General features: G+C 36.6%; 1 protein-coding gene across 1 annotated transcript in view; it reads left to right on the forward strand.

Moving 5' to 3' along the window:
- LOC105051697 (cullin-associated NEDD8-dissociated protein 1) overlaps positions 1 to 21,244 on the forward strand; it is a 34,774-nt gene that overhangs the window by 6,728 nt on the left and 6,802 nt on the right. Inside the window, exons 4-15 of the mRNA XM_010932253.4 lie at positions 688 to 898; positions 10,208 to 10,373; positions 10,514 to 10,643; positions 15,213 to 15,327; positions 15,416 to 15,573; positions 15,655 to 15,778; positions 16,087 to 16,137; positions 16,229 to 16,311; positions 17,374 to 17,458; positions 17,537 to 17,638; positions 17,747 to 17,845; positions 21,110 to 21,220. Coding sequence (XP_010930555.1) covers positions 688 to 898; positions 10,208 to 10,373; positions 10,514 to 10,643; positions 15,213 to 15,327; positions 15,416 to 15,573; positions 15,655 to 15,778; positions 16,087 to 16,137; positions 16,229 to 16,311; positions 17,374 to 17,458; positions 17,537 to 17,638; positions 17,747 to 17,845; positions 21,110 to 21,220 — 1,435 coding nt within the window. The remainder of the gene's footprint in view (positions 1 to 687; positions 899 to 10,207; positions 10,374 to 10,513; positions 10,644 to 15,212; positions 15,328 to 15,415; positions 15,574 to 15,654; positions 15,779 to 16,086; positions 16,138 to 16,228; positions 16,312 to 17,373; positions 17,459 to 17,536; positions 17,639 to 17,746; positions 17,846 to 21,109; positions 21,221 to 21,244) is intronic.

Here is a 21,244-nt window from a genome sequence, read left to right on the forward strand (position 1 = left end):
TGACTTGCAGACCCAATAGGAAATATGTAATTGGTTTCCTAAATTTTATCTAGTGAATATCCTGTTTCTTAAATTCTGAATGGTGCAAAGACCCAATTTAGATGGCTCTCGGTTTACTATATTGGAGAAACCTCATCTTCATGGAGGGCAACTTGCCCTGCTCCAATTCCCCAACTCAAAAAAAACAGGGAAAGAAAAAAAGAACCACTGCCACACAGTTTGATCAATGCTGCATATTTCTTAGTACATTCTTGTAATTTGTTTGCCAATACAGTATTTTTTACCTTTCCTTTTCTTTCCTTTTGTTTTTTGAAGTAGTGGTTTATTAATTAATTCTTGCTACATTGAGCTTCCTCTTTTCATGATTCTTCCTTGTCAAATAAAACAATGACCCTTGTTGGACTCAAGTTGGAGCTCTGGAAGTAATTGTACTATCTTAAACATTATTAGGTAATCATTTTCAGAATTTAAACAGTATTTTAGTAGTGCATAATGGGGCTTTTGCTATTGGAGAAGGGCATATGTTTGCACTCTTTATCTGCCTCAGTGAATATTTATGTGAATAAGTTGACAGTTTATTCATGCAATATCTCTAGACATTTTTTCCTAATTTTGCAGTTACACCATAGTATCATTGAAGTGTACCTATTTATTTACTTTTTTCTTTTGGGTTTTCCTTGAATGTAGCCTGGCTCCAATTGTTAAGAAGGTCAGTGAGGAGAGAATTTTGGACATGACAAACAAGCTCGGTGACAAATTGTTAAACGGAAAGGACCAGCATCGTGATATTGCTAGTATAGCTATGAAGGCAATCGTGTCAGAAGTTACTACAACATCTCTTGCTCAATGCATTCTAATGTCTCTCGTCCCCCAATTAATAAAGGGAATAACTAGTTCTGTGAGTACCTATAAGTTATTTCATTGCTTTTCATGAGCTATAAATTGTTGTGATGTTTGTGTGATAAATTTAACTTTCCAAAAAAAAAAAAAATGCAATTCTGTTGTTCTCTTACTAAAGTTGTCTATTTTGGTTTTCTTTAACTGAATAGTGTTTTTTAGTTTATTTTGATTATATTTGCAGGCATTCTGAAACATATTGTCTTCTCCTCATTTCCTGACTTATGTATTGTGATTCATGAACTTGGTTATCTTGTGCCTCTTTGTCATCTAATATACTAAAGGAAATGGTTTTTGTAATATCTCTATATTGAGGAGGAGAAGGGAGATTATATAATGTTTCTCCCCGTTCTTTGTTTTTAGCTCATTCTTCTGTCATGTTTGTAAATAGTTGACATGGGAAGGCATGTAAATAATGTACTTATTATGGGACATATCACTTTCTGGAAAGTTCATGCTGATGGAAAGTTTAATTACTCCGCTTTTGTACCATTGATAGCTGCCTCGACAACTTGATGAGTATTCAAAAATAACACGAGTGTTTTGAGAATAGGATTATCAGGCATAATAGTTAACTCAAAAAAATTAAAATATTGATGAATGTTACCTCTTTCTTTTATGCGCCTCCGTGTGCTCCCGTGTGTCAATACACAAAAGAAACAATATTAAGGAAGATAAGACATAAGTTTTATCTAATTTGTGTGATTATAACATATTGTATCTCCAAGATATATATTTTTCTTCTCTTATATGGCACTTTTAGATGCCTGCAATGAGTGTTCTCTGTTATTAACTTCAGTATTTTACCTTCATCTTGGACCTAAAAATGGATTTTATTTAATGCATTCTTATGTTTGGAATGGATAAAAAACTTGGGATTTTATGAATTACACATCAAAAATGAGTACAGAAAGTTCAAGAATAGCTTAATTGCTGGTGTAGGTTGTCATTGATTTTCTTCAAACTCTATAATCTGTTGTGATAGAATCATCAAAATTTTGTTCATTTTCTGATTGTTTTCTGCTTATGTTCTTCTTCTTCTTTTTTAATTAGTCCTTTCTTTTCTTAGACCATCATTATCTCACTTATTGCATTGCCTTGTTCTCTACCCCTTGTGATGGTCCGGTCCATTGGACTGGCCCATCTCTAAAGTAGCCTAAGCCCACATGGAAAAAAAAAAGATTTGAAAACGACTCCCATTCCTCAAAGACTCTAAGTGGGAGTGGAAAACAAGTGGCCACCCGAGGGAGAGGAGCCTAGGGCTCTTCTACAAGAACCCCCTCCCCTCTAGGACCCTCGAACAAAAAGCATCATGCCTCCTCTTCTTTCTTTCTCCCTCTTTTCTCTTTTTGAGTTCACCGATTTCTAGCATCATGCCCCCCAGAAATCGGAGTCGGAGAGCTTACAGGGGCCAAGATAAGGGCTCAGTCTATCTCCCCTTGGCTTCTCCTTCATGACCTTTGGATATTACCACCAGCTGCTGATTTCAGTTGAAATCCACCGAAAAGAGAGCTTGGCTTCATCCCCTATTTTTCTCCAAGTTCTTTTTCTTTCTTCAGCCATTGCCGTCCCTATTCTCCGTTAATGAGCCTCTAGCTGAGCTCCTGGAATTTCTTTTTTCTCCCATGACGGCACCATGAACATCGGTGATCGGCCAACGGCCAAAACCAAGAAAAGGCCGCTTGGTCCCCTATTTTTCAAAGTTCCCTTTGATTTCTCGCTGCCCGGTCCTCACTGATGGCTATCCACTGTTGCCCGCCGACGTGTTGTCGTCCATTATCGAACCTCTGGTTGCCGGACCACTGACCATTCTGCCACCCTTATTCAACCAAAGGAGAAAACAAGAAGAAAACAAGGAGTAAGAAGAAGAGAGAGAAGAGGACATGTCTCTCTCTCTATTGTGTTTTTCTCACTTCTTGTTCTTTCTCTCTCTAAGTGGATATAGGGACCCAAGAAAAGGCCTGTTTCTTTTGCTATGGATCTAAGTTGATTTAGTGAGGAGCCCTGAACAGCCCTAGTAGTTGGGCAACATGCCGACCCCATCTTGATTTTTGTCGGGAATCTTTAGAATCTGGTTATCATTGATTGTTGTTGAGTTACCTAAACCATAATATATCATGACCAGTTGAGTTCATCTTGTGTGGACTGACATGGTTAGTTTGGCACTCACTTGGTCGATCCTATCCTTCATGCTAGTTTGAACATGAAGTCGTACACCCTACAGTGCCTCAAATTGGATTTTTTGCCCAATTTTAGCCTAATTTAAGTTATGTTGGATTTCGAAGTTAATGATGATGGAGTTCAGTGGCTTTGAATAGGTTTGAGTGATTTGTATAGTTGAATTTTGAAAGTTCAAAGCGGAAGAGGTAAGTAACCCTGACACTCGATATTTTGAATTATCGGTTATTTTCAATGGTTAAGACTTTATGAAATATAAAAAGAATATTTGACATTGATGATTTTGTGTTCTTTTAATTTAGGATCAAGCATATGATTTTATACAAATCATGTATTGTCATGAAAAGGATGGTTTTATAGATAATCTTAATATTAATGACTTTTTTATAAACTATGAACCCCGTATTGATAGAAATCTGCATAGCTATTATGAAAACAATGATTTTATGATTGTTTCACTTTGTGGATTATGAACTCTATAAAGTCATGAAATATCTTTTAACATATTTATTTATCTGTGATATAAGAATATATGTTTTAAGAAAATATGATTTAAAAAATATGACTATGGGCTCTCAGATAGCTATGTACGATCTTGATAGCGGGTTATAGTAACTTGGCATACAAACTTCGCCGTGGATCACAGTAGCTCTACATATGGCCCTCGTTGGTGGATTATAGTAGTTTGCATAATATTGAGTACGGCTCTATCATGGGTATAAAGTGGTTTTAGCATTTAGTCTAAGAGAATAATTAAGAATTATAATGTGGCAAAATGATAAATGATTTATGATTTTATTTATAAGGTTAGCATGATTTGTGAATTTATTTGTCATTCATTGGAAACCATATTTATATAAGTTGCATGATTTATGTATATGCAAGAGCATGATTGATTTATAGTTATGCTGTTATATGAGAAATTTTATTTTCTAAGGATAATCATATCCTTTAAATGATTTATTGGTGCATGTACAAAATTATGCTTGATTTGGTAAGGTAGTGTAAGGTTTACTTATTGAGTTGGTGTAGCCCATATTTCTTTTCTTTTTTTTTTTTTTTTCTAAAGGAATAAGATTAGGAATGAAGGATGATCTAGGCTTGGAGTTTAATTCTTGGATTATGAATTTGTAATTAGTGACTTTATGAATTTGAGGTTATGGATTTTGATATTTATATTTGAATTTGTCGCTCTGAACTAGTATTTATTTAATTATTTAATGGATAATGAATTTAGATATTTTATTTTATTTGAGGTGATGAATGTTAGCTTCGTGTTATCGTGAGTGGCGAGTCCCTTTGGTATCATGGCCATGCTATGTCCCGGATTTGGGGCGTAAACCCTCCCCCCATCCCCCAAAAAAAAAAGAAAAAAAAAAGAAAAAAGAAAGGGAGAGAGAAAAATAGCTTGGTATGGTTTCTTTTTCCTAATCGGCTTTTTCTTTCCTTGTGTCCTTGCCATTTGTAACTTCTTTCTCCAATCTTGTAATTTCTGTTTGATTTTTAGGGCTGACTGTCATCCTTTTCTTGCTTATCTTCATGCCTTACGCTGTTTTATTGGTTGGATCCTCCTCAGTGTTGCACTGCACATTGGGCTGCTTGCTTATGCAACCTTCTTCACCACTGCCAAAGCTTGCCTGCAGTTGGAGAATAACTTTTACTAGCTTTGCATCAGTCATTGAAGCCGTTGCCTCTATCAATCTTTTGAATTAATCTCCAGTTACCATACTGTTTTTCTTGTTCTTTTAATTCGATGGCAGTCTCTCCTTTTCAATAGATGTTTGAAGCTCTTCAGGATTCTATCTGTAATGATGCATTGTTGTCCTCTGCCTACCTGCATCTGTTGCCTCACTTTGCATCTTTACAGCTTTGCTCATGATTTCTGCCAAATTCTAGATTGTCATAACTTCTGCTGTGGTGCCCATGCCCCTGCTGGGTCTTCTTGCTCGTGGCATTCATCCTCGCTTTTGAATTTTGGACATTGCAGTGTTATCTCAACTTGCAACTCGAAGTTCCCTGTCACCAGCATTTGATCCTTATTGACTAGCTTCTTAGCAAAGTATAATGATGCATGATGGTGCTGGCAGTCAGTTTATCGTGGTTGGATGTCCTTAATTATCTTGCTTGCTTATCTATGTGGCTTTGTGCTTGGGCCACTTTTTAAGTAGACATGGTTGAATTCTGTTAGTATGTTTGCCGACTCGTCACTCTTATTTCTTTCTGTTCTTCATTTCCTTTGTATCTGTTGGTGGAGCTACGTGATGGTTGCTCTGTCATTTTTGTTGCAAAAGATACACACACACACACACACAATATATATATATATATATATATATATATATATATATATCTATAACACACACATATGTATGTGTGTGTGTGTGTGTATATATATATGTATATCTCTATATATATGTACATATGCACTCAAGCCAGGCCAAAAGGCACACGGGCCAAGGGCGTGGCACGGCAGGTGGTCATGGGGCACGTAGGCCATGGAGGCGCGTGGGCCGCTGGGTGCATGCAGGGCCGCGGGGCGCAAGGTGTGGGGTTGTGGAGCACGCGGGCCACAGGCGTAAGGCGGTGGGGTGCGACGCGCGTCCCGCTCTCGTGGGCTTCAGGCGGCGGACGATTGGGCCTCGCATTCCGCACGTGAGGGACTTAAATCTAAGCGGTCGAGTCGCGCATCCCGTTTCGATGTCTCGAGCCGGGGCAAATCGGGACGCAGAATCCTCTACCACTCCAGCGGGGCATCCGGCAACTCCCACCCCGGGCAAATCTAAGCATTCTTGACGTCCATTTGAAATATAGGCCAAGATTTTGATGCAACCAATGCAACAAGAGTTCGAACAGTTGTCATTTTAGCCACAGAGGCAAAAATGTCTTGATAATTAATTCCATATTCTTGACGATTCCCCAAGGCGATCAATCGAGCCTTGTAGCGCTCTAAGGATCCATCGGATTTTATTTTGACAGTGTAAATCCATTTACATCCTATGGGCTGGATGCCTGAAGGACAGAAAATGAGATCTCATGTGTTGGTTTTGACCAAAGCATCTAACTCCTCTGCCACAGCCTGTTGCCAACACTCATGCTTCACAGCTTGAGAGTATGTATTGGGGATGGGAATTGTGGACAAGGTGGAGAGAAAAGATGTTTCTGTGGAAGTGGATGGAAAGCCATAGCGGTCAAGTGGGCGAGTGGGGCGAGTGTATCTCCTAATATTGGGAAGTGAAAAAAATTAAGAGACCGGTGCAGATTCAGGATCAGGATCAACAGCAGGGTTAAGAGGTTAAGCTTGACCAGCACCTGGTGCTGTGGGTGTATCCCTTCGCTTGTAGACCATCCTTTGTTTGAATTTGCTGAGGAATCTGCCTCATGAGTTGTGTCAAATAAATGTACAATGGAGGAAGAGACTGGGGGAGATAATGATGGGTGGTGGGAATAGAAGAAATGTTTATCAAAGAATACGATATTTTGAGACACTCGAATGCGTTGATTGTGAGGATCATAACATCGGAACCCCTTTTGATTCACTGCATAACCCAAGAATACATAGCGAGCAGCTTGAGCAAAAATTTTATGACTTCAAGTGGAGGAAGGTGAACAAAACAAAGACAACCAAAGGGATGAAGACTTTTATAATTTGGTTGTTCTTTAAAAAGTTTAAAATAGGGACTGACATTCTTTAATTTTTTCGAGATCTGACGATTGATTAAAAACACAGTAGTCCTCACAGCCTCATTCCAAAATGTTGGAGGAACTGCAGCATCAACAAGCAGAGTACGAGCGACATCAAGGATGTGTCTATGTTTTCTCTCAGCAACACCATTTTGTTGAGGAATATAGGGGCAAAATCGTTGAGAGGTTATTCCTTTGTCTTGAAGAAATAATTGAAACTAATTTGATATATACTCTCCCCCTGAATCTGATCGTAGGGTTGTATACGTTTGTCAAAATGAGTTTCAACCATCGACACAAAGGCTTTGAAACAAGACAGTACATTAGATTTTGCACGCAAGAAGTAGATCTAAGCGAACCTACTAAAGTCATCGATGAATGTGATAAAATATTTGTAACCCGAAGAGGATATAATTGGAGCCAAATCCCAGACATCAGAATGTATAATTTCAAAGGATGATTGCGATACACGATTGCTCAAAGAAAATGGAAGAGTTTTGCTCTTCCCTTGGCAACAACTAAAACAAGGACATTGCTTTGGAATTTCAGATTTATTATGAATTAAATCTTTCTTGAACATTAACAATAATTTATTTGAATTTGGATGTCCTAATCTACGATGCCAAAGTAGCTATTTATTGGACACAATTTCATTAGATGCAGACAAACCAGAGGGTTGCGGGAATATGTGATCCACAGTGAAGAGACGTCCATGCTTACTCCCTTTCCCGATCACTGTCCCTGAGTTCAGGTCCTGAATAATGCAGCCAGAAGGAGAGAATGTTACATTGCAATGATTGTTTATAAGCTGTCCAACTGAAAGAAGGTTAGTGGACAATTGTGGAACAAGATAAACATCAGAAACATTAAAATTTTTGGATTGAATTCTACCCATTGCCATAATAGGCAGATTTTTTCCATCAGTAATGTGAACTTTAGATTGACCATTGGTAAGGAGATATTGAACAAAGGGTTTGTGAAGAGGATGTCATATGATTGGAGGCTCCAGAATCTAACAACTAGGGCCTAGAAGTATTTTTACCTGAAATTTCCATGGCAGACAAGGCAGACTGAATCATAGCTTGAATTGATTCAGTAGTGATTGAGTGATTACCAGCAGATGTGGCAAGAAGAGAAGATTCTTCAGCTAAACCAACCGTGGTGTGGTATGCCTTTCCTCTTTTGTTCTGAGGTCTCCGCCTACATTCAGTTAAGATGTGGCCTCCCTTCCTACAATACCTGCAGAATTTCTCCTTACAAATTTGAGCAATGTGTCCATATTTTTGGCATGAATAGCATTGTAACTGCTAGATATCTTTAGTTCTAGGTTGCTTCCTAGAAAGAAAGGTAAGATCTGAATTGTTTACAGCCTTAGGATTATTGGTAGTTCCTTTTGAGAGAAGCCATTGTTCTTCACGAAGAACCTCTTGAAAGCACTCATCTAGATCAGGTACAGGTTTTCGATTCATCAATGTCCCTCTAACGGTCTCAAAATCAGATTTTAACTTCATAAGGAAATGATCTCTTATATTTTTGGCTTGCAAAGTTTGAATTGTCACCAAAGCTTCCGTAGGAACAGTTTCATATATGATAGAGTTGCATTCCAACCACAAATTCATAAAACCAGAATAGTATTCCTGAACAGTCTTTGTTTCCTGAGTATATTCACCAATCTCAATCCCAATATTGTATTTTCTAAAATCATTGTCTTGATGATATAACCTCTTCAAAAAACTCCACATGCTTGCAGCAGTGGTGTGTGCCCACAAATTTATTCCAATTTGAGGTTCAACAGAACTTACAATCCAACTCATCACTTTTGCATGGTTTTTTTGCCATTGTTTTACTTCTTTTTCATTTCCTTTATCTTTCCTAGGCTGGCCTTCACTTCTATCAACAAAATCCCAAAGTTCTTAACCCATAATGAAACATTTTAAATGAAACTCCCATAAAAAATAGTTTTTTCCATTAAAACATACATGAATTTTAGCAGTTTTGGTGTTGGTATCCATTAGGAACAGAGATTTCGAAAGCTAAAGAGATCAAAACAGAAATAGTCAACGAACTTGACAGAAGTTTCTCAGAAAAAAATACCAGACCTCAGATTCCCACGATCTCAAGATGCTGCAGAAGAATCCTTGAATGAGGGCAGCGGACTCTAGAAAGCCCTTTAGATGAGGGGGCAGTTTCAGAAGCCCTTGGCTTTGATACCATGACAAAAACACAAGAACAAGAATATAGAGATGATTTGGGATGCCAAAATTGCCCCGTCCACCTTGGGATCAGAGAGCCTCCTTATATAGATCTTCAATAGAGAAAAATATAATAATACAGCCTATACCAACAACTATACAAAACAGGATAATCAATAATATACTACAGCCCCAAAGATAGTAATACAACTATAAAAATACATCCTATATTTAGATTCCTGCTGATTGCTAAATATATTCCTATTGATTGCTATATTTAGATCCTTGCTGATAAAGTATTCTTGGATTTTGCATATATATTTAGATTCCTGCTGATTGCTAAATATATTCCTACTGATAATATACATCTGTATATATATATTATATATATTATATATATATATATATATATGCACACACACACGCCACACACACACACATATATGTATATATGTATGTATGTATGTATAGATATGTATATACATATGTATGTATAGATATGTATATACATATATATGTATAGATATGTATGTACTATGTATGTATATGTATAGATATGTATGTATGTATGTATGCATATGTATGTATGTATGTACATATGTATGTAGGTATGTATGTACACACACACACACATATCCGTACATATATATATATATATATATATATATATGTACGGATATGTGTGTGTGTGTTTGTGTCTACACGTGTGTCTACACACACACACACACACACACGCACATATATAAAATTCGTGGGCCATGCTGGAGATAGTTCTGTTGGTAGTTTTTTGTGTAGACGTATAATATTCTGCCCATTTAGATTGGTTATGTTGTTGTTTATTGATATAAGTTTGTATCATGCTTCCTAAAATATGGAAATGATTTTGGCTTTCTTGGGCATGAGCGTCTAATGAACATTTCTGTGTTTGTTTCGAACAATTCACTCATCTAATTCACAGTTGTACTGTTGAGGATATTTCTTAAGTGCTGATCAGCATAGTACTTTTATTTTTCTAAATATCATCAACTGGTTTAATTTGATGTCTTGCTCACATGTGTTGTATATTCGGATATACTATATCATTTGATTGCCCTATTGAAATACCAGTCTAATTTATATTCTTTTGGCATGTGAACTAATTCTGTTATAGCATTCTTTATAATGATCAGGTGTACATTTTAATGTGAGTTTGATTTGATCTTCCTCATTTCAAGATACTTCTGCAGAATTTGATTAATTTCTTTTTTCTTATTTGCCAGGGGAAGAGTACTGAAATCAAATGTGAATGTCTTGATATATTATGTGATGTGCTCCATAGATTTGGCAATCTGATGACAAAAGATCATGAGGAATTGCTTGCTGCACTTCTGTCCCAGTTGGGTTCCAATCAAGCCATTGTCAGAAAGAAGTCAATTTCGTGCATTGGTGAGATGAATTTTTCAGTCATAGCTTTTATGTCATATAACTGCATATTTATGGTAGTCGGTCTTGTCAGTGCACCATCTTTTGTGTTGACTTTCCTGTAACTTAACATTTACAATATATAAATAACATGTCTGTTGTAGCATCTCTTGCTTCAAGTTTGTCGGATGATTTACTCGCGAAGGCGACTTTTGAAGTTGTACAACTGCTGAAGAATAAGAATATAAAACCTGAAATAACCAGGACAAACATTCAGATGATTGGAGCTTTAAGGTAAGTTATATAGTGCCTGGACTCCTAGGTTTTAATCCGCTAGATTGTTTGCCTATTAATATGGTGTACATCATCATGCATATTGCATACCCTTTGATACATCTGTATACATCTGTTGGTTTTGAAAGTGGATCTATTTATGTATGGATGCTTGGCAGTCTTTGAGTGTTATTCTTAATGTTACATTTTTGTTTATTTTGTTATAAGACATGCATAAAACTGGGGCTTTTTGTTACTAAAGGAATGGCAGTTAAGATGGAAGGATGGTGACAAATGTTACTTTGATGGCTATCCCTGGATACAGTGTAATACTTGGATTCTGAGAAGTTCCTTAGAAGTCCAGGAGTTCTGGTAATAGTGAGGATGTATGCATATATCTTGCTAGCATAGCTAGTCCCAGTTGCACTAAAATAATCAACAGAAGCTGAATATGCAACCAGCCAAGCTTTTAATTTATTCAACCTAGGACCTGAAGAAGCAGAATGGTTCTGCTGTTATAGTTTATCTTTGGAATCTTGTGACTTGTCAGACTCTTGGTCTATGAGGCAAGGCAGCAAATTCTTGTAACAACGTCCTATGAACTCTTTTTTTTTTTCCTTTGGCAAGAACATCTGGGTTTGTGCAATGGGCTGATTGCTATATCTCCATTGTTAAAAGCACCAATCTTTCACCACTCTATCAGATATGTGACATGGAGGAATATCTGACCAACACCATTAAGTGATGAAAGTCCGTAACCTCTAAAATGCTAGTTCTTAATCTTTGAAACCACTCATCCTGCAAAATCCTGTGAGACATAAAATGTCAAAGATTGCTGAATAAACACCATCAAGTTGAAAAGATTGGTCATTTTACTTCAGTTCTATCTAAATTTACTGAAGCAAACAGGATCGCTTCATTGCATAAAAATGCATCTGTTTTCTTGTTGGTACTTCCTTTTATTTAGATTTGTTTTCTGGACTTGATTTTTGTTGCAACCTGCTAGCTTGATATAAGATGGGATGGTGAGATGTGCTAGATGCAAATCTAGGATATATGACTTAGAGGACTTCTTTCAAACATGCGGATGGCTTCTTGACACCAGTTTTCGGACTGCTGCAATCTTCTGTCTTTGCAACAATTTCTTGCTGATCTTAGGGTCTCTTTAGAGTATCTGAGGAGCATAGGCTAGAAATACTGAAGTAGTCAATTATTGATTTTACTATAGATCTAATGACACGCCGACTCATACGAATGTCTGAGTTATGCAAACAAGAGTTGCTGTTATTTTAGGATTCTGAGACGGAATATTGGGAATTTTATAAAAAGCCAGTTGAGTGTCTTTTTGGTGCTTTTGTGGAAGCAGGTTGTAACAAATGAAGAAGAATTCCTGGACTGTGGGAAGGCAGGTCAAGGGCTGCTTGGTGGCTGGCTGGGTTGTTTTGGGAGGTATGATTGTGGTCTGGATGGATATGAAGTCAGAGAGTGCTGAATGCATATATGGAGTATGGTTTGGAGTCAAAGTAGGGCCTGGCAGGCTGATCTGGATTGGTGACTCAGTCGGCTGTCAGCTGCAGCAGTCTGTTCCTGTTAGGTTTGGTGACTCAGTCGGCTGTCAGCTGTAGAAGTCTGTTCCTTTTAGTTGTGGTGGTTGTCTTCAGATGTTGGCTGTGTGACCAGCCGCAAGAGAGATTAAAATAGATGGGGTGGAGGGCTGTTATGGAAGCCTGTAGGGTATTGGTTTAAGGGTGATGGGAATAAAGGAATAAGAAAGCCAAAGCAAATAAGAAAATGCAGTAGAAAGTGAAAAAAAGAATTGGATAAGGGAGAAAAGGAAGAGAAAAAGGAACCTAGGTTTGCAGGTAGGTAATTTTAAGAAAAAAATTAAAAACAAAATTATTTTTCCTGGAACAAGAGAAACCATCGTGGCAGCCAAGGTGCCCAGCTCTCGTCCCTCCATAGGATTCATTTCAAATGATGAAGTCTCTGAAAAATAGGTCCCTAGGCTCCATAATTCTTTATGTAAATAAAATTTTATATTAACTAAAACCTAATGCTTTAAATTCTGTGGGACAGAGATATCCTGGTATCTCCATGGAATGGGACGTCCGTTCCATCCTGATCATGCATCCAGGTAGATATCCTCCATCTATCTCTCTTTTTTTTCCTTTTTTTCTTTTTCTTTTTTCTTTCTTTTTTCTACCTTCCTCTCTTTCCCTTTTTTTCCTTTCTTTTCGTCATCCTTTTCTTTCCTTTTTCTTCTTTTTTCTCTTTCCTTTCTTCCTTGTTTCCTTCCTTTCTTTTTCTACTCCATTTCTTTCTTTCTTTTGTTTTTCTTCTTGTTCTTTCCTTTCACTTTTCTCTTTTTCTATCTTCTGTTCTTTCTTTCTTCTTTCTTTTTTCTTCTTTTCCTACATGGATGAATTTTGGAGTCCCGACCCATCCCGGTCTTGCTTTCTCATAGGAATGGGGCAGGATAGCCAAGACACCCCCATCCCGTTGGGACGTAAAACCTTGTTAAAACCTACTAATTAATAATTGAAATAGGCTCAATAGTTCATGCAAATATTAGTGTGGACGTAAAACCTTGCTAAAACCTACTAATTAATAATTCAAATAGGCTCAACAGGTCATGCAAATATTATTGTGGTCCTAAACTATTGCATCACATCCCTATCTTGTCTATCACTTGTGGTTATGTGGCCACATGTATGTTTACATTTCAAAAATCATGAGGCTTGATAATACATCAAATGTGAGCAAAACTTTGACAGGGATCAAGCCTGTAAATCTGAAGGGCAATTCCTAACTCTAAGACAGAAGAGAGTGAAAATAATAGAAAAGATGAAAAATTTTGTATTCTATTTCCGTTGGAAAAAGATGTCAAGAGTAATGACCCTTTTTGAACCTTGGCTATCCTCTTCTTTCTCCTAAAATAGAACTCATACCTGCAAAAGGACTTTACTTTTGTTTATTTTCTAAGCTTTAAGAAAATAAAAAGGAAAGAGATATGAGAGACCAACTGATAAACAAAGGATAGAATCAGGGTTCAGCCAGAAATCAACTTCTCTCCTTTGGTCGGCACCTAGAAACGGCCTCACCCTGCTTTTCTCTACATTTCATGCTCACCTGGGTGTATCTGTAATATCCAGCAATAAAGGGCCTTCTTGTGTTGGCTGTCCTGGTCAACTTCTACCATCTATAGGAGTGGGTTTCCCATGCTGATGTGGCACATCAAAAAGGCTTGGCCTAAAAAATAGACTTAGTCTGCCACCTAATCATTGAATCACAATCATCTGTTAGCTAACCACCAATGACTAAGAAAGATAACCATCTAAAGTACCAGAAGTCAAAATGAAAGCTTTCTTAACCCTCAACCCCCACCCAAGGAAGGAAGAAAGAAAGAAAGAATGTGTAATTAGTATTTTTCCTCCCAAATGAATATCTGAATGAAAAATCTAGCATTATGCAATGTAATATTTTTCCTGGTGTTTCTCTTTAAACCTTTAATATATTTTCTACATTAATTTCATCATTGTCACATTATTTGGGACTTGACCACATAGCATGGCAAGGTGAGAATGGGATACCACAGTGGCACAATCTTTTTTCTTTTCTTTTGTTGTTTTTGTGGGGGTAATAGGGATTAATGCAAGTGCATCCATGCAATGATGTCCAGAAAAGTTAGGAGGGTTGCTCACAAGAACATTGGAAGTAGGAACCTCTGAAAGAAACAGAAGTATGATACATGGATTTAAAAAAGAAGCCAAAGTTGCAAGTAAAAATGCAATCTTATTGAAGGCCGCATCCATAGCTCTGGGAAAGAAGATGCTTCACTGAAAACATGTGTTAGAAAGCAGTTGTGGGAGAAAAATTTGGAAGTGGGCAAGACATCCTGGTTGCAAGTTCTCTAAAATGTATAACATTTTCCCTTACTGTCATTATCTTTATGTCCACCAGTAATATTGTTTTGTGGGCTGTCCCTTCTCTAGCTCTATCACATTCAATAGCTATTCTTTCAGACTGTAGAGTCCAGCTAGTCTTGTACTGCCTCAAGATGCCATATCTTTTATTTCTTTTTCTAAGTAAAATTAATTGAACAGTGTTTAGATAAGTTTATTGTTCATATATTAATAGGTGTTTGAAGCCTGCTGAAGGAAATGGATGTGGCTAATTAGTAAAGATCAGTGGCCATAGGATTCATTGTCTGAATTAATGGGGAAGTAAGTTTGACAATTGATGGATGACACATCAAATCTGTCAAATATTTAATATGTTATCTTGTAAATGATGCATCTTTTTTTCTGTGTTTTCCACTTTGGAAAAGACTCATTCCGTTAACCTTAAATTGACTCCAGTTATTATTATTATTATTTTTTGGCTCTTTTGGCATTATATTATCGAGTAAAACAGACTTAATGGACATAGTTAAAATGATTATGGACTAAATCGGAGCATACTTAATGAACATGCTTAAAATAGTTATGGATTAAATCAGTTTCTCTTGTCCTGACATCACCATAGGAAGTTTTTTTTTTTCTTTTTTTTTTGATTTTCTAGAAAACCATGGTAAACTCTGTCATGTCGCAGTCGTTCTGTTGGATATCGATTTGGGCCTCACCTTGGTGAAACTGTTCCCTTGCTTATTGATTACTGCACAAGTGCATCAGAAACTGAAGAAGAACTTCGTGAATATAGTATGCAGGTAATTAGAAACATAAACTTGAAGTAGTCTTAGTTGTACTTTTTTTGACTTTCTCAAAAAATCCATTTCTTTTCAAAATTTCTTGCAGGCACTGGAAAGTTTCCTACTTAGATGCCCAAGGGATATATCTGCATATTGTGATGACATTCTAAATCTTACTCTAGAGTATATATGTTATGACCCGAATTTCACAGATAACATGGAGGAGGACACTGATGATGAAGGGCATGAGGAGGAGGAAGATGAGTATGTTACTTGTATGTTCACATGGTAGCTTAGAACATTTCTAACGCATTTTATTGAGACATATAAAACAATTTTTGGCAGTGAAAGTGGAAATGAGTATACGGACGATGAGGATATAAGCTGGAAAGTTCGAAGAGCAGCTGCAAAGTGCTTAGCTGCTGTCATTATTTCACGGCCAGAGATGCTTTCGAAAATGTATTTGGAGGCATGTTAACTACCTTTAATTGTTTTGATTTTGTGTTGATGCTGATCATGATATATGTCTTCCTTTAGTGAATAGATCCATATTAAGTTGTTTCTTTATTATAAATTTAGAATAAATTATGTATATATATTTTATTGAATCTGATTGGCTAATGGTCTTTGAATTAAGAGATGATTTCCTCCCTCAAAATCTAAGTTAATTCTGTTGACCGGTTCTATGTGCAACATCAACTTTTTGACTTTACTTTCATGTTTCTTGGATATGCAAACGTGAAAGCATGAAGTTTATAAGGTTTTATGGTACTGCAGGCATGCCCAAAGTTGATAGAGAGGTTTCGAGAAAGGGAGGAGAATGTAAAGGTACTACCAGTTCTGTGAATTTATTTGATGGAAGTACTTGTATAAGCTCGTTTGCTCATCTGGATCCTTACGAAGTTTTCTGTTTCTTCAGATGGATGTGTTTAATACATTCATTGAGTTGTTACGCCAAACTGGAAATGTGACAAAGGGACAGATGGATATCGATGAGTCAAGGTAGTGATAATTGGTTATAGTTTCAATTAGAATGGCATCTTGTTGCTGCTTCATGATAATTTATTGAACTTTATCGGGTATATTCTTGGCACATGGTGCAATGATATGAAATAAATAGAATTGAGTAATCTTAGATTCTATGTGCACAGATCATTGTTGTTATAATGTCCTCCTATCATGATTGGGAAGGTTCCCTCTGTGTGTGTGTGTGTTTTAAAGTTATAGCCGTCACCCATCCTGCTTGTGGTGCTGGTGGCTATTTGGTCAAATGAATTTTCTTTTGTTGGAGTGTTGTTCTTTAACTCATGATTTTTAATTGTCAACATATTTTCTCAAAAAAGATTATCAATAAGCAATACTGAGAAGTGTGCATATGTTTATTGATTCAAAGTACATTACAGGAGGAACATTGACATTGATTTTATATTGCAGGTCAACCATGAGCAATGACATTTTTTCTTCTCTTTTTTCCCTTTTCCTTATCATTTCTTATTTTCCTTTCTCCTTGTACCCTTTTGCCTTTTCTCTTTGATTTTCATTTTTCATCTCTCTCTCTCTCTCTCTCTCTCTCTCCCTCCCTCTCTCTCTGTGCGTGCGTGCGTGCGTGTCACACAGGCACATGCGCGCGCACACACACACATGCATATGCACGCTCACACAGAAGTGAAAGCTCTCCATTCTTCTTCCTTTTGGATCTCCTATGTGTTGGAATTGCCAGGCTGCTTTGAGAATCTCAGTTTGATGCTCCTTGCAGATAATGAACGTCTTTGTTTTCTTCAAAACATGTTAATATTTTTACCTGAACCTCTTAACATTTCATATATATTGCAGTGGCTGCACCAGCTTCTCATCTTTAATGACCAACACTGGTGAAGGTTAAGTGGCAATTAAGCAACTTACATCAGTAAATAGATAACTGTACAAAAAGATATATGCTCTCGCATTTAGAAAAAGACCACATGGATGTTCATGTACAACTTTTTCTTTGAAGTGTTTGTTTTTCTAAAGTGAAGTTAGAGAATAAGGCATTCTGTTGATTCCTTTTTCTTTTGTGAATTGCAGTCCACGATGGTTATTGAAACAAGAAGTGCCAAAAATTGTCAAATCTGTTAATCGGCAGTTGCGTGAAAAATCTATCAAAACGAAGGTAGTCTTGTACCCTTTTTTTTGTCTTTGTCTGGTTTAATAGTTTGGCCGAAGTGATTTCTGTTCTATATATTTTCAGGTCGGGGCATTCTCTGTATTAAAAGAACTCGTTGTTGTCTTACCAGACTGCCTTGCTGATCATATTGGTTCACTTGTTTCTGGGATTGAAAGGGCTTTGAATGTGAGTTAGTTCTTCAATGTTCTTCATTATTTTTACTCTTTCCTTGCACTAGAAATTCTTGTAGAATTTTCTTCTGATCCTCACAACTATCCATCATTATTTTCCCAGGATAAAACCTCTAACTCAAATCTGAAGATCGAAGCCCTTGTTTTTACAAAATTAGTGATGGCATCACATTCACCTTCTGTTTTCCACCCATACATCCAGGTACAAATAATACTTGTCGTGTCCTCCTTGTGCACTACTTATAATTTCTTCTAGTGCATTATTAATGGGGGGTGTATCTCTGAGTATGTTTCCACTAATTTTTGGTATGGATGGTCATGCTTTCTTTGCAAGTTTGTGAATATAGTTGACATAGAAATTATACACATCCAGTATTATGAGCACCAACGTTCACTTGCAGTATATTAGTCTCTTTTCGACATCCTTCAAGATGTTTTTCTTACTTATTCCTGTATGGCAGTCTTTAGCTAAGTATTTTGCTCCTTGTGTTTCATACTGTTTTTTATATTTGATTTTCATGATTTCTTTCTTGTAAGATTTGGAGTTATAAAATTTTATGTTTTTTTAATTGTTCATTAAGATATGCTTGGGCAGTTTAGGCAAAATTCATGTTTTCATTAGAGAACTTGATTCCTGCAACACAATGTTACACAAGATACAAGAATCTAAAAATGCAAAATGTTGAGTTCGGATTAAATCATTGATAATGTGAAATGTTGACTTTGTTTAAATCAATTTTATTTTAGATCTGTTTGAAATTGATTTTAATAATGCTTGAGCAGGCTTTTAGTTATGCCCTAAGGTATTTAGTGGAGAAAATAGATAGAGAATCAAGATGTTGCATATAGATTTTAAGGAACATGTTTACCTCAGCTATTGGGAGGATTTATAATGGTATAACAAAGATCAAAAAAAGAAAATCCAGAGTATAGTTTTGAGCTCCAAATGTTGGAAGAATGTGGCATTTGGTTTGAAGTTGTGGGAGCTGTCGATCGATGTGCTCAGGCGTGTAAATGGTGAAGCGAACCTGGCCATGGGTTATTTAGGGTTAATTTGATGAATGCAAAGGCGGAGATAACCTTGCATTTGAATGAAGATGAGAAGAAGTATCTTCCAATTTGGAAAGTTATTGTTTCATGATGGAATGCAAACTTACAAGCCGCTGCATAGTGCGGGCTACTTCTTGAACCTCTACTTTTCTGTGACAATAAGAATGAAATAGAAAATGATAGGTGATATATGGATGAGCTGATTGAGTGTATTTTGAAATTCTATCATAATGACCAAATTTTGCAGGATGAAATTTCAAGGGAGGTCCCTTATACACCAATTCTATTGTGGCATTTGGAAGGGACATGACCACTAAACAAAGTTCATGGTCCCAGCTTAATCCAGGGAATTTATAGCTCTCTGCTTGAGCTTAGTGACTTGTGAGTGATTATTTCCAGGGAATTTACATTTACTGCTTGAGTATGTTGCCAACCACTAATATCATAATCCCCATGTAGCTGAAAGGTGGTTCAAGCATGGAATTGATGCAAAGAATTTAAGGGTGATGACTATGAGAATTTTGAACTTGACTTTGTAGTTCTTCTTGGTGTGAATGAAATTGAAGCACATTTGAGATAGTAGATATCTAAATTGTTAGTCATATGTATCATTAAACTGTGATAGGATAAATGAATCTTTAAAAGTTCATACACAATCTTTTCTTGTGTATACACTCAAGGAGAGGGACAAATTAGAAACAAAAAAATTAAGACCAAGTCTTCATCAAGTTCAATGCAAGGCTCAATCAGAAGCATTTCAAGAAGAAAAGAGATCCCATAATAGCGAAAGATTTTGATGATGGTGAAGCTGTTGAGTGGTTGGTGAAGAATTCTCCAAATGAGCCTGGGGATGAAGAAATTTTCATGGTGAAGGCTGACTTGGAGGATGATTGAGGAAGCAACTGGAGCTACTAGTGAATCTAAGAGATACAAAGAGAAGAGATCTAAAGAAGCTGAAGCTGCAGAGTTGCTTCATCTTCACAAGCAAAGAAAGCAAAGAATCAAAAAGATATGCATTGATGAGATTAAGTTTGAGCCGTCAGAGTCAAGTGAGGAGGAGGATGTTCAAATGAATGACTTGGACTCCTCTAGTTCTGATTTTCAAGGAGCTTGTCGCCCAGAATGGCAGATAGTGATTGGTCACGCAGTTAGTGATTTATCAATTTGTCATTTGCTTTTTATCTGGACTTTAATGGTCTTTATTATTTATTGATGATGATGTTTTGTTTGGTGCATTATGTTGTATGAATATTATCGTGGGCATCCTTATTTTATGGTTGATGTTATGTGATTGTGGACATCTTTATCTTATGAGTGATGTTATCATGTTATTCTGGTTGATGGATGATGATATTATCATGAGATTATGGACCTTTATGTTATATGTATGTTGATATGATATTGTGATATTAAGTTGATGATTTCTTGTATCTTTGTCCTTTTTTGCATGAAGTTGATGTAAAGAAGCTATTGCCTTTTTATACATTGTTAATGCTTATCATGAAACTTTCCTGGAGTAGTATCATTTGAGTTTGATTTGGCTGTAACCTGTAAGTTGTCGCTTCCTCCAAAAGGCTACAGGCAAAGATGTTACAACTGAAAGCTTAAAACTATCAATATATGCTAAACTACTATGGCTAATTTTTTTGTTATCTGGAGGGGGTATGATATACAAAGTAATGCTGTTAGTTGAGGACATTTAAATTGACAACTGCACCTTAATGCATTTACATGCTATTGTGTTAGTTGTTTGGATGAATGGGATATGTTAGGTGCATGTTTTATGTATGTTGCATCATCTATGACCTTCTTTGGTGATGTTGTAATGAGAGTGCTGTTCACTTAGTGAAATGTTTTGCTAGATAGAAGATCCTTAAAGAATTTTGGGTGCACAATCCAATACAAAATCACTGCCAGATATTGGCCATCTCTTTCTAGATTGTTTCAATTTTAATGCCCATTTTGATCTGACAAGTTGGTTTTCATCAAGTAATCATACATGACCGGATAGTAATCATCCGATGTCTATTTAGAGAAACCTGCTTGTTTGACATCAATTCACCTCTCTTCCCTTTAACCATGTAAAGAAACTACATGCAATGGATGCTACAATTATTATGAATTACACTCTTCTAAGTTCTAACATGTCCATTTTTAGCTATTATTTGGAATTGGTATTTTGGCTGTTTACATAGGCAAAATGCATTCCATTCTCAAGTTATTTTTGCATATGGAATTTGCTTATTTCTCCAAGTTTGTTTAAAAATCTGTAGTACTTACGGTTATAGGTACTCAAGGGAGATTTTTTGAACTTATGATTGATTTAATTACCTTGCTGGCATTATCCTATAACTTTTTAGATGCTGTCATGAGTTGCTCCTTTATGCATCTTTCTTCTGACTGATGTGAATTGCAGGCTCTTTCAAGTCCTGTATTATCTGCTGTTGGTGAGAGATATTATAAGGTCACTGCTGAAGCATTACGGGTCTGTGGAGAGCTTGTTCGCGTTCTTCGCCCAAACTTTGAGGCAATTACTTGTTAGCTGACTATA

This window comes from Elaeis guineensis, chromosome 9 (genome assembly GCF_000442705.2).
Source record: "Elaeis guineensis isolate ETL-2024a chromosome 9, EG11, whole genome shotgun sequence".
Lineage (NCBI taxonomy): Eukaryota > Viridiplantae > Streptophyta > Magnoliopsida > Arecales > Arecaceae > Elaeis > Elaeis guineensis.